This window comes from Mytilus edulis, chromosome 4 (genome assembly GCF_963676685.1).
Source record: "Mytilus edulis chromosome 4, xbMytEdul2.2, whole genome shotgun sequence".
Lineage (NCBI taxonomy): Eukaryota > Metazoa > Mollusca > Bivalvia > Mytilida > Mytilidae > Mytilus > Mytilus edulis.
Genome location: NC_092347.1, coordinates 69,329,351 through 69,342,703, shown reverse-complemented (window position 1 = coordinate 69,342,703; position 13,353 = coordinate 69,329,351). Strand labels below are relative to the sequence as shown.

Here is a 13,353-nt window from a genome sequence, read left to right as displayed (position 1 = left end):
AATAAAGTTTAGTTATTATATCCCGCGCAACGGGTTGCGCAGGGTATAATGTTTTTGACCCGTCCGTCCGTCCGTCAGTCCTGTTTCTTGTCATCTCAACTCCTCTCAAACCACACAACAGAATTTCACGAAACCTTTTCAGATGATAAGGACATACTATGTAGTTGTGGATATCGACGGGAAATTGCGATTCAATTTTTTTTCTAGGAGTTACGCCCCTTTGAACTTATTTACTTTAATGTACTACTGTAACAGTTTGTCATCGCAACTCCTCTCAAACCACTCAACAGAATTTCACGAAACCTTTTCAGATGATAAGGACATACTATGTAGTTGTGGATATCGACGGGAAATTGCGATTCAATTTTTTTCTAGGAGTTACGCCCCTTTGAACTTATTTACTTTAATGTACTACTGCAACAGTTTGTCATCGCAACTCCTCTCAAACCACACAACAGAATTTCACGAAACCTTTTCAGATAATAAGGACATACTATGTAGTTGTGCATATCGACGAGATTTTGTTTCTCCAGTGAAAATATGAAGACGTGGGGTATATGAGCGTGCTCACAAAGGTTCTTTAATTTTGTACAGGTTCAATAATATGTACGATAGCCGACATACTTGACATGTATAGCATGGTATAGTTACCACTGAACGCATATAAAACAATTATTAGTAACATACTCAAAAAAGATTTTTTTAATATATTAGCGATTAATTATATGAATGGCGAGGTACAAATTATAATCTTTATAGAGAAAAGCTCTCGGTTACAAAGAAAACAATACCATGGCAAACAAGATTGTATGAAATTTGGGCTAGAAAAAGAAAAATCGAACTTATAGCTCGGTAATGTCAGATAACAACGAGTATGGTTTTTCTTTACTTTTTCCATATGATAGCCAATGACAATAGTAGATGCACTTGGGCAAATATATAACTTAAGTCCTGACTATGAAAAAAATATTTGCCACTGGACGTTTTAAGCAGCAACAATGTAATTATATTTAAAGTATAAAATCCGCGTTATAAAATCTCTGTATTTGTCTTTCGACACATACAAAACTTCTTTTTTTTTTATTTAGCACCGAATTCATATTTTAATGCATTTTACAAAGACGGTGATAAAGACAATGCTGCAGGTTGCTAAAAACCATTAAATGTTAAAAAGGCATCACAGTATAATTGTTCCAGACAGTATGAGTTTTTGGACTGTACGCGTACAATGTGGACCATATGCATACTTTTTGAAAATACTCATACGCTCGGACAGTGTCAAGTTTTTTCTTTTCTGCCGTCTCTATCTTGTTTGTTTTCTCCTTCTTTCCTTCATTGTACGTTTATGTAGGATTGTATTGTATTATGGAAATGGGGAATGTGTCTGACTAAAATTAAGAAATTAGTCAAGTTTATTAGATACAAATGCGTATAACAGATCAGCATAACTTAACTCTCAAATTAATATAAAAAAGTTCAATTGCAATTGAAATAAAAACTGTACATTTTAACTATTCAAAAAAGTCACGCTAATTAAATATGTTAATCTCTTGTATTTAGCATGTCGATCAGTAATACATTAATTGAATTATGAAGATTTCGGAAGTAAACACAATGTAGGAGGACATTTTTTTTAATATTTAGCAACTTTACAAAAAAAAAATGCAAATTCAAAGGAACATGCATGATCTGCAAACATGTAAATGTTAAAAACAATAATAATAAAATTGAGAATGGAAATGGGGAATGTGTCAAAGAGACAACAACACAACCATAGAAAAAACAACAGCAGAAGGTCACCAATGTAGCGAGAAATTCCGAAATTCCGTTACTTGTGGTAGCAAGTGTCACTGTAGGCGAGAGTACCAAACTAGGATTCGGAACAATAATACAAATAATATCAATTTGTAAAACTAAAAATAAAGATTGTGATAAGGTTTGTTTAAATTTAACCCATATGATCCAACAACATGTATGATCAGCTCGTACTGGACCGTACGCGAATACTCATACGGTCCGACCGTACGCGTATGGTCGGACCGTACGATTATACGCATACGGTCCAAATACTCTGGATCATAATCACATTTGATTTGTTTACGCTTGGTAACTGAACATAAACTTCACTGATTATTGTAACATGATTGAAGAATATACGTGAATGGTGTGAGAATGCAAAATACATTCTGAGGTGACGAAAGTTTATTTAACAGCAATACACAAGTCGGTTTTGGTTGAAAAATAAAACAATATGTGCATAGTAAAAAAATACAGGCCATCGATTTATGCTTGACTACATGACACACAATTGCATACTTGTTTAACATTTATTGTAGGCCCGTCTTTCTGGAAACTTTAATTTTTAGTCCATTTTCTCTATTAATTGGTACTTTTCCTTTATACATAAAGTTGTTGGACTATTATTCTTTGCAGTAAGTGTTTGATAAGCATTATGTTATAATCGCATTCTGAGGAATGACTAAATTCTATCTTTCTTTTCGGAAGTGATAAAGACTGAAGTTTTTAACGGCTAGACACCTTTTACGCTGTCGGTTTTGTTAATTGAAAGTGTGTATTGCATAGTTACGTTCACACATCCACATCAAATTGATCCAATTAGAAATAAGCAATAATAGTATATATTGTTACACGGACCAATCAAATGTGGGTGTAGGTGGGGCATGGTTTTTTTTATATATTAAAACAAATACCGGGAATGTCGCATTACGTTTAAAACCTTTTTCACAATCAATTAAGTAATATGTTTATTTCGTGTACTTCTCTTCATGGATATTCTATTCGTCTTGACCAAAGAGGCGATGAATAGATTTTAACAATAGAGTTTTCCGGCAAGTGTACAGATATTCAAGTAAATAATTATTAAAGCAAGTAATACAACGTGCATACTATGATAGTAGAACTATAGAAAGCATATATTTCCCACGTGTATGAAGGAGTTTGAAAAGATTTCTGTAATATTTCAGTATAAAATAGGTTTCTCGTGTAGACTTCTTTGTGGAAATCATAGAGTTTAAAATATTTATATTTCTCACGATTTCCATTCTCATTTTTTTTATGTCTGTAAACTGTGAGCCTCTGTCATAAAATTTGATAAATTGACATCTCGGCTTCTAATAACCAATTAGGGAAAAGAAAGCATGTAATATATTAACTTTATTTGATTGCATCTGATTGAAGATGTTTTCCTAGGAAAATACACTAACGAATTATTCATTCACATCAGAGACATATATACACATGTGTATATATGTCTCTGTTCACATGAACATCTCCGTATTATATTCGGAAATACTTTTGAATATTGTACGCTACATATACATGCATTCTAATCTAAACAGAATAAAATAATGTTAGTCAGACAAAGACAAGTCTGCTCTGTTCTATCATAAAACGATACTGTTAGTCAACGTAAACAATTTCAAATTAAAAAAATCAAACAATTGTAAAACAAGAAAATAACAGGCACGTGATTTATTGCAATATTTAGGTTATTCGGTCTATATAATTTACTCAAATCTGATGTTTGAATCCCTTTAAAAGAATTATGAAATGTTAAAAAACACTTTCATAAAAAAAAATCGCGTGCCTGTTAATTGCGCACATACCTATATGTGTACCTAAATCAACAGAAAAAAAATTGTTAATATTGATACTAAGTCTTTCAATTGAATATCTTTGTATTAAATGTATGATTAAATGTACAATTTCAGCAATATGAATCCTTTCAATAATGTTAAATTATATAAATCAATTAACTATTTCAACATTCCTTCATTATACAACTTTTTTTATTACACTGTCATTGAAATTGACAAATAGCCGCTCCCACTAATTAAGGTGGTTTCCTTTGATGTGAATTAAACTCAGGTAGGTCTGCTTTTGAAAACAACTCATAAGCTTTGGACGATGTTTACCTGTGGTAATTAAGAATATAAAGAACAAATGTGACTTTTTCAATTCTTTTGAGCGGTTAATTTTAAATCTTAAATATTAAAATTTACATTCATGATAATTGTATTAATTTGAAAGAAATACCACATATAAACATTACTTATATAGTTATTGTAATAACTTTAACATTAATGTTCACGATATCGATCGCGAGATTTAACTTCTTTAAAGAATTAAACGGACGACTGTTAAAGGGCCGTCGTTATCTGATGGTATCAGAGGGATTAAAAGGTAAAGGTCAAATCTGCCGAGCGGAAAGACGATTTTAACTGCAGACGGCAAAAATAACTGATTGACAGCTACTTTGAAATACGACAGCTATTTTGAATGTAGAATGTCTATAAAATCGATCTAGTCAATAATTATAGCTGTTGTCAGGCATCATAGGCAGTAAGCGGGCTTGATAGCGCTTTGGTTTTTCTAGTGGTTGCTAGAAACAAAATAAATTTTCATTCCAGAAGTCTATAGATTACACTGTACATGCATGTTTTTATTACTTCATGAAATATACAATTTCTCATCATAAGATAAACATTAAAGAAATATTTTTTTTAATAATTGAATTTTAAGTCTTTTACAAATTAAAACAAATCACATCACTTATATTTACATAAAATATATATTAAATACACAAAAAACTCAATCCCAGCAGAAAATTTGTGAATACATATATGTTTCCTTGTAATTTTTAATGTCATAATTACGTCTTAAGAATGAGGCCCCTCATGGGGGGGTCCTAGTAATCACAGAATCACCATTTTTTTGCCAATATAATCACATAATCATTAAATATTTGCTTATCTTTAGTAATCAAATAATCATAAACTAAAAATACAGTCCTAGGTAATCAAATAATCATGAAATATTTGGCTTAATCAAATAATCATTAAAAAAACGGCCAAGTAATCACATAATCAAAAACCCCATGAAGGCCCTCAAGAATGTGTGCTTCTATCTCACCATACCTTTATGTCTTAATATTAGATCCCTATATGCAATTTTATGTGTAGTTATAGATAACTAGAGGAACTTTATATACATGTAGACATCTCTATCAGTGATTGACCCGTAATGACCTTATAATTACATGTATATACACATTCTTGTCACTGCAGGTGACATGTTTTTACAAGACTTCTGTTAATCTAATTAATGCCAGTAAATTAAATTACAAAAGGTGTCATTTTTTTCATTGTGTTTCAAGAAATTATAAATTGCTGATACTTATTTACATCATTTAAATTGTGTACAATCATTGAATCAACATACTTTTTATTACAAAGGGGGTAAAATTATGTCAACAATTTTTTTTAAAAGAACCTATAGGAAAGGTAAGAATGTGAGTACAAAGTCAATGATACCCATGTATTAAGAAGTAAACAAACATCTTTTCTGTCAACAAATCTATTAATCTTATTTACATCTTAATCTTTACAGGTGACTAAGTTGTTCTATTTCCAATAGCAACAAATCAATAAAAGAAGGTTAAATTAAAATGGTCCTTTAGGCTTTACCATGTAATCAAAAAGTATATCTGCAAAGGACGCTTGCACATTACACATGTACCAGAACTGGACTTCATCAACCCAATTGGTCTATACAAATTTATTCCCATTGATAACCTATGATTCTTCAAATTACAACATACTAACTTTACTAGGTTTAATAACAAGACTTACAAATATGAACACGAATTTATATAAATTTTATTTGAATCTGGAATAATTTTGAATTTTGGAAAATTGATAAGAAATGTATGATGAAAAGAACTCAAATTAGGACAGTTGCTTAGGGAGGTTATTTCGTTTGTTCTGAATTATCAGCAGGGTTTCCGCTGGCGGTCGCCATTTTCGCAATTTGCGAAAAAATAATAATTTACCCTATCAGACAATACTTGGAATTCACCTTGACCTCATTAAGATTTGGACAGAAAAACAGTAATCAGCTGATTGCATTTTATAGCTATCGACAACAAAGGACTAATTAATAAAGGTATTGATTGAATTGTTTGACAAAATGATATGGTTAAATGGCTTCCGCTTAATGTCACACAGTTTTTTACCTATTTCTTTTTATACCACTTTGCGACGCACATGTTTGAAGTAAATTTTTGACGTCTCCTCTCCTTTTAAAGATGGTTTAGAAAAGAAAGCTGTTCTTGTGACCAAAGATGTTTGGAAGCAAGAAAAATCTCCGATTTAAAACTTTAATTATCCTTTGACTTTAATATTATGTAATTGATTAGAGAGACTACTTTAAAGTCGTTTGAGTGACACACGTGTTTCAAGCAAAGTTTTACATATCAACTTTTTCATTTACGATGGTCAAGAAAAGAAAACTGTGGTTATGAGGAAATCTATCCAAAAGGTTGCGAACAACCCCTTGAATGAGAGTAACTCTTCAATGTAATGACTACACATGAAATGAGGGATCAATTTTATGTGATAAAAGCTTTTGTTTTGTTGTAAAAAACACTTCTTAGTACAAAAGGGGACATCATTGAAACTTTCCCTACGAACTATACTGATATCATATGATCAAAACATGTCCATTAATTTTGTTATTCCAGGACTTATATCTTCTTTATTGTTAAAAAGTTTAGTGGCCCCCTCATTTAGAAAAGTTGTTTAAAATACAATGAATATTTTCCCCTTTTAAAACTTAAAATTCTGTTAGTAAATATTTAGTGTTTATTCATTATAAAATGTAGACTCTAAAATAAGTTGGAGAGAATAATCATAGATACAATGGGGCAAACTCATCTTATTTAAGGGAGGGGGAGGGTAGAAACAAAGGTAAATTTTAAACGAAAAATATATTTATGTTACTTGGCGAAAAAAATGATAAAGTGGCGAAAAATATATTGTTTTGGCGAAAGAGGTGGCGAAAAAAATAATTGACCCAGGGGAAACCCTGATAATCAGTAAAGAAAAAATAATGTAGCTAACCCTTTTCAGTTTAGTAACTTTTCATCATACCTTTCTCATCAATTTTTCAAATTCAATTTATTCCAGATTCATATAATCCCTTGTTCTAAGGGAGATTGATAAGAAGCTAATAGTTCCCCTTTGTGCAAAAATCAATTTCATGACAAAATCTTTACATTATGTGTCTTTAGCCCCTCAATAATGTGATGTCAAATATTTTTTTCAACTTTTTTTTCTTCGTATAAACTTTAAATGAAACTTGAATAAAAAACTCATAAGTTTTATATATCCTAATTTTTTTCAACAGTTTTAGTTTTCATATTTGTTCACTTTGTATACTCCCAAATGGTAAAAGTGTCTTTTTGGGTTTAGATATGTAATAGCACAGAGAAACAGTCAACAACATACAATTGTTGTTCTTTCCTGTTTTCGTATCTTTATGTAACTTATAAGGGCAACAATTTTTTTCCGCAATTTGTATAATACCTAATTACCAAAAAGTATTGTGATAAGAAAAAGAAACCTGCAAAACCTTCATTAGGTCATTACATAGTACACGTCTCATATACTTAATATAAAGTCAGAAAAAGGTAATGCATCATACATTTTTTAGCTTTGGGACAATTTCTGTTTGTGTCGTCTTTTTTTTATATCAATGTGTGCAGTATTTCATTCATTTAGGATATATATATCTATAATGGTTTTTAGACCAATTTCCTATCAAAGGTACAATGTATTACTGCCATAAAACACATAGAAATGTGTCACCTAATTTACTTATCATGATTGATTCACATTAAATTAACATTATTAATAGTCTTTGTAAATGAGATTAAGCTAAGAGTAACCATGCAAAATGGATAATACCATGTACATGTATACAATAAACCTGTTACAGTCATTGACAGTCATACCATACAGTGTACATGTATGGCATAACCTAACAGTAAACTATATACATGTATTCAGTGTTCTACGATTTTAATACAGTCAGTGGACTTACTTAACATGCTTATATAATAATTTTCCAAATCACTGATCCAAGTAACATTGTGTCCACCGACGATGTTGCATACCGGTAATCACTCAGCTGATTTGTTTTATTCTTATTTCTTAAAGATGGTAACTAATGGGTAGTTTTTTTTTATATTTATTGAATACAAATTAAAATATAAAAGGCAAAAATTAAAGACAGCTGATAGGTAATAAACATTTTGCAACTAGACAATGTCACATTAATCAAATAATTTATAAGGGTTTTCAGTACCCAGTGCCTCACCTAGATTTGTCGTACCTCACAAGCTCAACACAAATGGTGAAGAAATTATTTCAAAATTGATATACTATATTTTATTGTAAGAAGTTCTGTCAAAGTTTGGTACAATACACCTTATGCTATTCCCGGCTAACCCGGCCGCTTGAACTTTTGACGTCAACAACAATCACTTTTCCATTGTGGCGTCAGATATTTTGTTTTAAGAGGTCAAAATTTTACGGGAACCTGTGTGATATCGAGTAAAGGGGGACAAATAGTGATAAGGTGTATCCAGGTTGGCTGTATACATGTACATGTATGTATCTAATAAATGTTTTAAAAACTTAAACTGCAGATCTAGACTGTATGTAATGTTGACTGGAAGAAAAACTAAGTCCATTTACAAGTATTGTACAGATTAAATAAATTTCCTTCTAGATACCAGGGATCTCCATGGCCTGTTTAACGATGGCGCCCCGCCATCATTCAAATGTCATGCGCCATCGTCAAATGACTCGCGCCATCGTTAAATTGTCTTGCGCCATCGTTAAATGTCTTCCGCCATCGTTCAAAACTTCATCGTTTTTTGTAGCCCGACGCCATTTTTTTATCAATTATAATCAAATGCATGTAATTGCATAACTCTTAGGCTTTTTATGTTATAATCCAATACAGTTCTAACGCCTGAGGAATATACGGATTAAGATCGCTAATCACTTGTACCTGAGCTTGTACAGGTAGATCAACAAACCAGACACGAGAATACTATCTGAGGATAGACGATTCATTTGTCGAAATAATCAACTAAGTTTTAGCAAATGATTATGATAATTTAGATTAAATAAATAAATTAATAATCCAGTTACAAAGAAAACAGTTTAACAAGTCGAACACGTGCTTTGTTTTGACTTACGCAATCAGCATCCCCCTTTTTTAAGAAGTACAAAATAAGACGCAAAACAGTAAATATTATTTCATCGCAAATAACTCGAGTACTGCTGTAACGATAATTTAGAATTACTTTAAAAGTTTAAAAGTAAAAACTTTAAATATTTCCTTTAAAGAAATATCGTATCGTAATTCCGAATTCATTTTGTATATTACAATCAAATTGATACATCTGCGTTGCCGGTTTCTATTCAGACTCTAAAGATACATGTTTCACAGCATCAATTTGCCAGATAAAGTCATTAAAAACCTTTCCATTTGTCAACGTTTGCTTTACAAATCTGTTTAACCTTTTACATAACCCGTACGAATCGTTTTGTTGTTGCTGCAAATCAGAAATACCGGTAAATGGGTTCCGTATTTGACAGTGTCCATGAAAAATAAGCTCCACATCATATGATTTTTAACCCCCATAACAATTACCAAAAATACAAGAAATCTACATGGGGACCTTCATGACAGCTTTTGGTCATTCTCGACTAAGGGGGGGCCATGAAGACTTGGCATTTGAATGGTTAAAAAACGGCAATAAATGAAAATATTGATACTTCTAATTCTATAATGAAAATTCAAATAAATATAATTTAAATAAGCAATGAATTAGCATGTTCACCATTCCTTGTATGGAGGGATAAAATACTTCCGATCACGCTACACTGTACAACGTAGACACGGTTTGTAATGGTGAAAGTTCCTCCATCGTTCAATTTTCATCCATGGAGATCCCTGAGATACTACATGTATCTTATGATCATAAACAAGCTTCTGTCCAAGTTTGGTAGAAATCTAGGATAGTTAAACATGTTTAAGACAGTTATTAAAATTTCAAAAAACCACAGAGTGAATAAGTTGGGACGCATCTGCTGCCGAAGACTATTGCTATGTCTCCCTTTTGCAATATAAGAAGTAGGCTCAACAAAAATCAGGCCAAATGGACCCTTGCCAAACGGTATCAGGTCTGTTCGCGCCCAATATACTTTCGCACCCTACACGTTCGCACCTTCGCACTAGATACACGTTCGCGCAAAATTTTAATTCAAATTCCAGTTAAATAATTGGAAAATCATCATTGTTGTTTTTAATTGCTTTCGTGTAAATACTGAATGTATTTATAGCTTGGTATGAATAAAAGATTGAAGATTTTAAATGAAGAACACAAAAGATAATTGTTTTTAACAGCTGGGTCCCTTTGATCTGAAACAATGGAACAATAATTTATAGCAATACAATATTATAACCATAATTATGATAAAATTTAATCAACACACAAAAAAAAGATGTAGTCAGAATCTCACTTCATTTTGAAACAAGTCAATGAAACAAAGTTATTGTAATACACTAACCAAAACATGATAAAGAGTTATTCAACACAAAATAAAACGTTGACAGAATCACACTTTATTTAGAAAGGAATATTATTTTTCTTAACAATACACTATCCAAAACATGATTAAGATTTATTCAACACAAAAAAAATGTTTTACTACTTGATTACAAAGTTAAAATTGGGCGCGAACATGTAGGGTGCAAAAGTGAAAGGGGGCGAACATGAGTGGGTGCGAACATGAATGGGCGCGAACGGACCCGGATTCTTGCCAAACAGATATTTATAGGGCTACTGAAAACGGATTAGCAGTTCCACAGCAATCAAACAATATTAAATCTGTGGTTATTTTGGATCTTCTTGACCCAGCTGCAATCTTTATCTGCTTTAACAGTGAAGCTAGATATTAAAGTAGGTCATGTGTATATAAAAGACAGAACAAGAAAAGCATGGCTTTGAAGACATTTCTCTTGTTTACAAAATAAAGAAAACAAATTCTGTATGTTAATGATGCAACATTGTCAATTGACACAAACATATTAATGTTCATTGTCATATTTACCTCCTGTAATGTTTTTTGAAAAGCAAGCTTCAATGATTCAATATCTATTTCATTTTTTAAGGGTAAGTTTCGACTTTGACTTTGGGGTGGACTTTCCGATTTTTCCAAGACTTCGATTTCCTCAACACCATCAAATCCTTGAGTATTGCACACTTGATTCGCCTCTGCCTTTTTAACTTCATGATCATCGTCACTTATGCAGATAATGTCTTCTTGTGTGCTCAAGTCGATTACTTCACTGGACATTTTTTAAGATAAACAGTGAACCTAAGTTATCGCCATGTTTTTTTCTGTCATAGGGGGTTTCCCGGGGAAATCACATCATCGGCCAATCAGATAGCGACAAATCGGGAAGCCAGCACAATATGCCGCAACGGATCGAAATAGTAGTATTATCTCAAAATTTTCAAGTAGCCTGAATGAATTTTAAAAATTGTCAATCTAATTAAAATTAAATCCTTTAATTGCTCCTGTTCTGATATGTCGCGCACATATCAGAACAGGAGCAATTAAAGGATTTAATTTTAATTAGATTGAAAAAATTATTTTGTATACTTTATTTGTCTTTTCGTTATTTGGCATATATTTATCAGTTTGTTTTCGAATAAGGATTTCGATTTAATATCCCTTTGATATCTTTCGCTTTTCTTTCTTCATTATGGAATTTGTAATTTGCACATGCATTAATCAAGGATTTGTATAGTAAATTAATTTACTATACAAATCCTTGGCATAATCAAAAGTCGTGCCAAATAAAAATGTACCTGTGGATCCAGTTATCTTACCTGCCCAGGCTTTCTTATCTTAATAATAGCATACCCTAAAGATATTTTTGTCATTTAACGATAACATTAAGCACTGTTAAAGTCCGAATGATGCTCCCAAATGATATAGACTCTAGCTGGGACTATTATATATTAGTCCCCGATAGACTTCATGTAAACAAAAATATAATCATAAAATAAACACTATGATAGACGGATCCAAGGGGAGGAGTTGGCCCCCCTTTTGTGGGAAAAATGGTTGTTTTGTAGGAATTCACTGAAGCATGACTGGAACCCCCGAGGTCAGTCAGCGAGCCCCCCCCCCCCCTTTTAATTTCACGAAACCTTGTGTTCTGGATCTTCCACTGCGGAAAAATCACTACCTACCCTAGTATTTTTTTTCATGAGATGTAACTGGAACCACACAAAGTATTTTATTCTTCGTACAGTATTACCAATTGAAAGACGACTGAAATACTGAATTGTTCACTGTGAAGACATAAATCAAGCTTGTAAACACTCAATTTAACTTCACACTGATGAGCTTATAATTTGGATCTACAATATATATTAAGGATTTCTATAGTACGTAAGACTTACTATGTACAAAATCTTAGTTGAATATCATGCATGTTCCCGCTAACATATGAAATTCATCATTCTCATTTCTACAGAAATAGACCTATAACAAAATTTTACAATGCCTTTATCATGTTTATTGTAAATAATGCTTTCTGCTATTTCACGGATCCCAATTCCCATTCTCTATTTTATTTATACTAGTTTTTAATCCATTTAGAAAAATAGAAAATTATTTATGCTAGTTTTAAACCAATTAAGAAAAATAGAAAAAAATAAAATTGAAAATGATGATTGATCACAGTCAAATGTTGTCACTGTTTTTACGTATATAAACAAGTTAGTAGATATAACTAACCGTGAATATACTAGTATAAGCCATAAATAATGCGCAAGTCATATTATAAGCAGAGTTGCGTTCAACTAACCTTATTCTTAGGTTTGAATAGTTTTTCCTTTCCTTCTTCACACATTCTTTCTCTCAAAATTAATATTTTTGTTTGTATAAACAGAAATCCACAATCGTCACTATACTAATTGATACATCACTGATTTCATCAAACCAAGAACTAACATATGATACGTCCTTGACACATCAGTGTTAATAAACTCATATTTCACGGTTTATAAGCACGATTTTAAAGCAAGACACAATCACATACCCGGTAGTGAAAATTCATGTCATGTCTATTTCAGACGATGGCAAATCAAAATTGATAATCAATGTAAAATGACAGCAATATTCATCACATTTTCAATGCGATACCTATACATTCAAATCAACCAGATAAGTACACGTCAGCTTTAGCAAAAATCTAAATACAGACATCACAAGTGAACAAAGAATTAGCAGAGGATAGCTATATTGGAAAAAAAATAAATGTTTAACTTAGATATTTAAATTTTTCCTTCTATTCGTGTTGTCAACAGTTAACAATAAATATATGCAAAAAATACATATTATATGATGCATTTGTTTAACTTGAATGCATTATTCTACTGCATGCACTGATAAAGACAGT

At 31.6% G+C, this 13,353-nt stretch overlaps 1 protein-coding gene across 3 annotated transcripts in view; it reads right to left on the bottom strand.

The window, feature by feature from the left end:
* Window positions 1–13,141, bottom strand: part of LOC139520356 (uncharacterized) — a 34,230-nt gene extending 21,089 nt beyond the window's left edge. Inside the window, exon 1 of one of the 3 annotated variants that reach the window (XR_011663866.1) lies at window positions 10,989–11,297. Coding sequence is in view for 2 of the 3 variants with exons in the window: in XM_071312926.1 (XP_071169027.1) it covers window positions 10,989–11,234 (246 nt within the window). In the remaining variant the exon portion in view is untranslated. Of the gene's footprint in view, window positions 1–10,988; window positions 11,307–12,759 lie in introns of those variants that run through there. The other 2 variants (XM_071312927.1, XM_071312926.1) reach the window with 2 other exon arrangements.
* Between the last annotated feature and the right edge of the window lie 212 nt (window positions 13,142–13,353).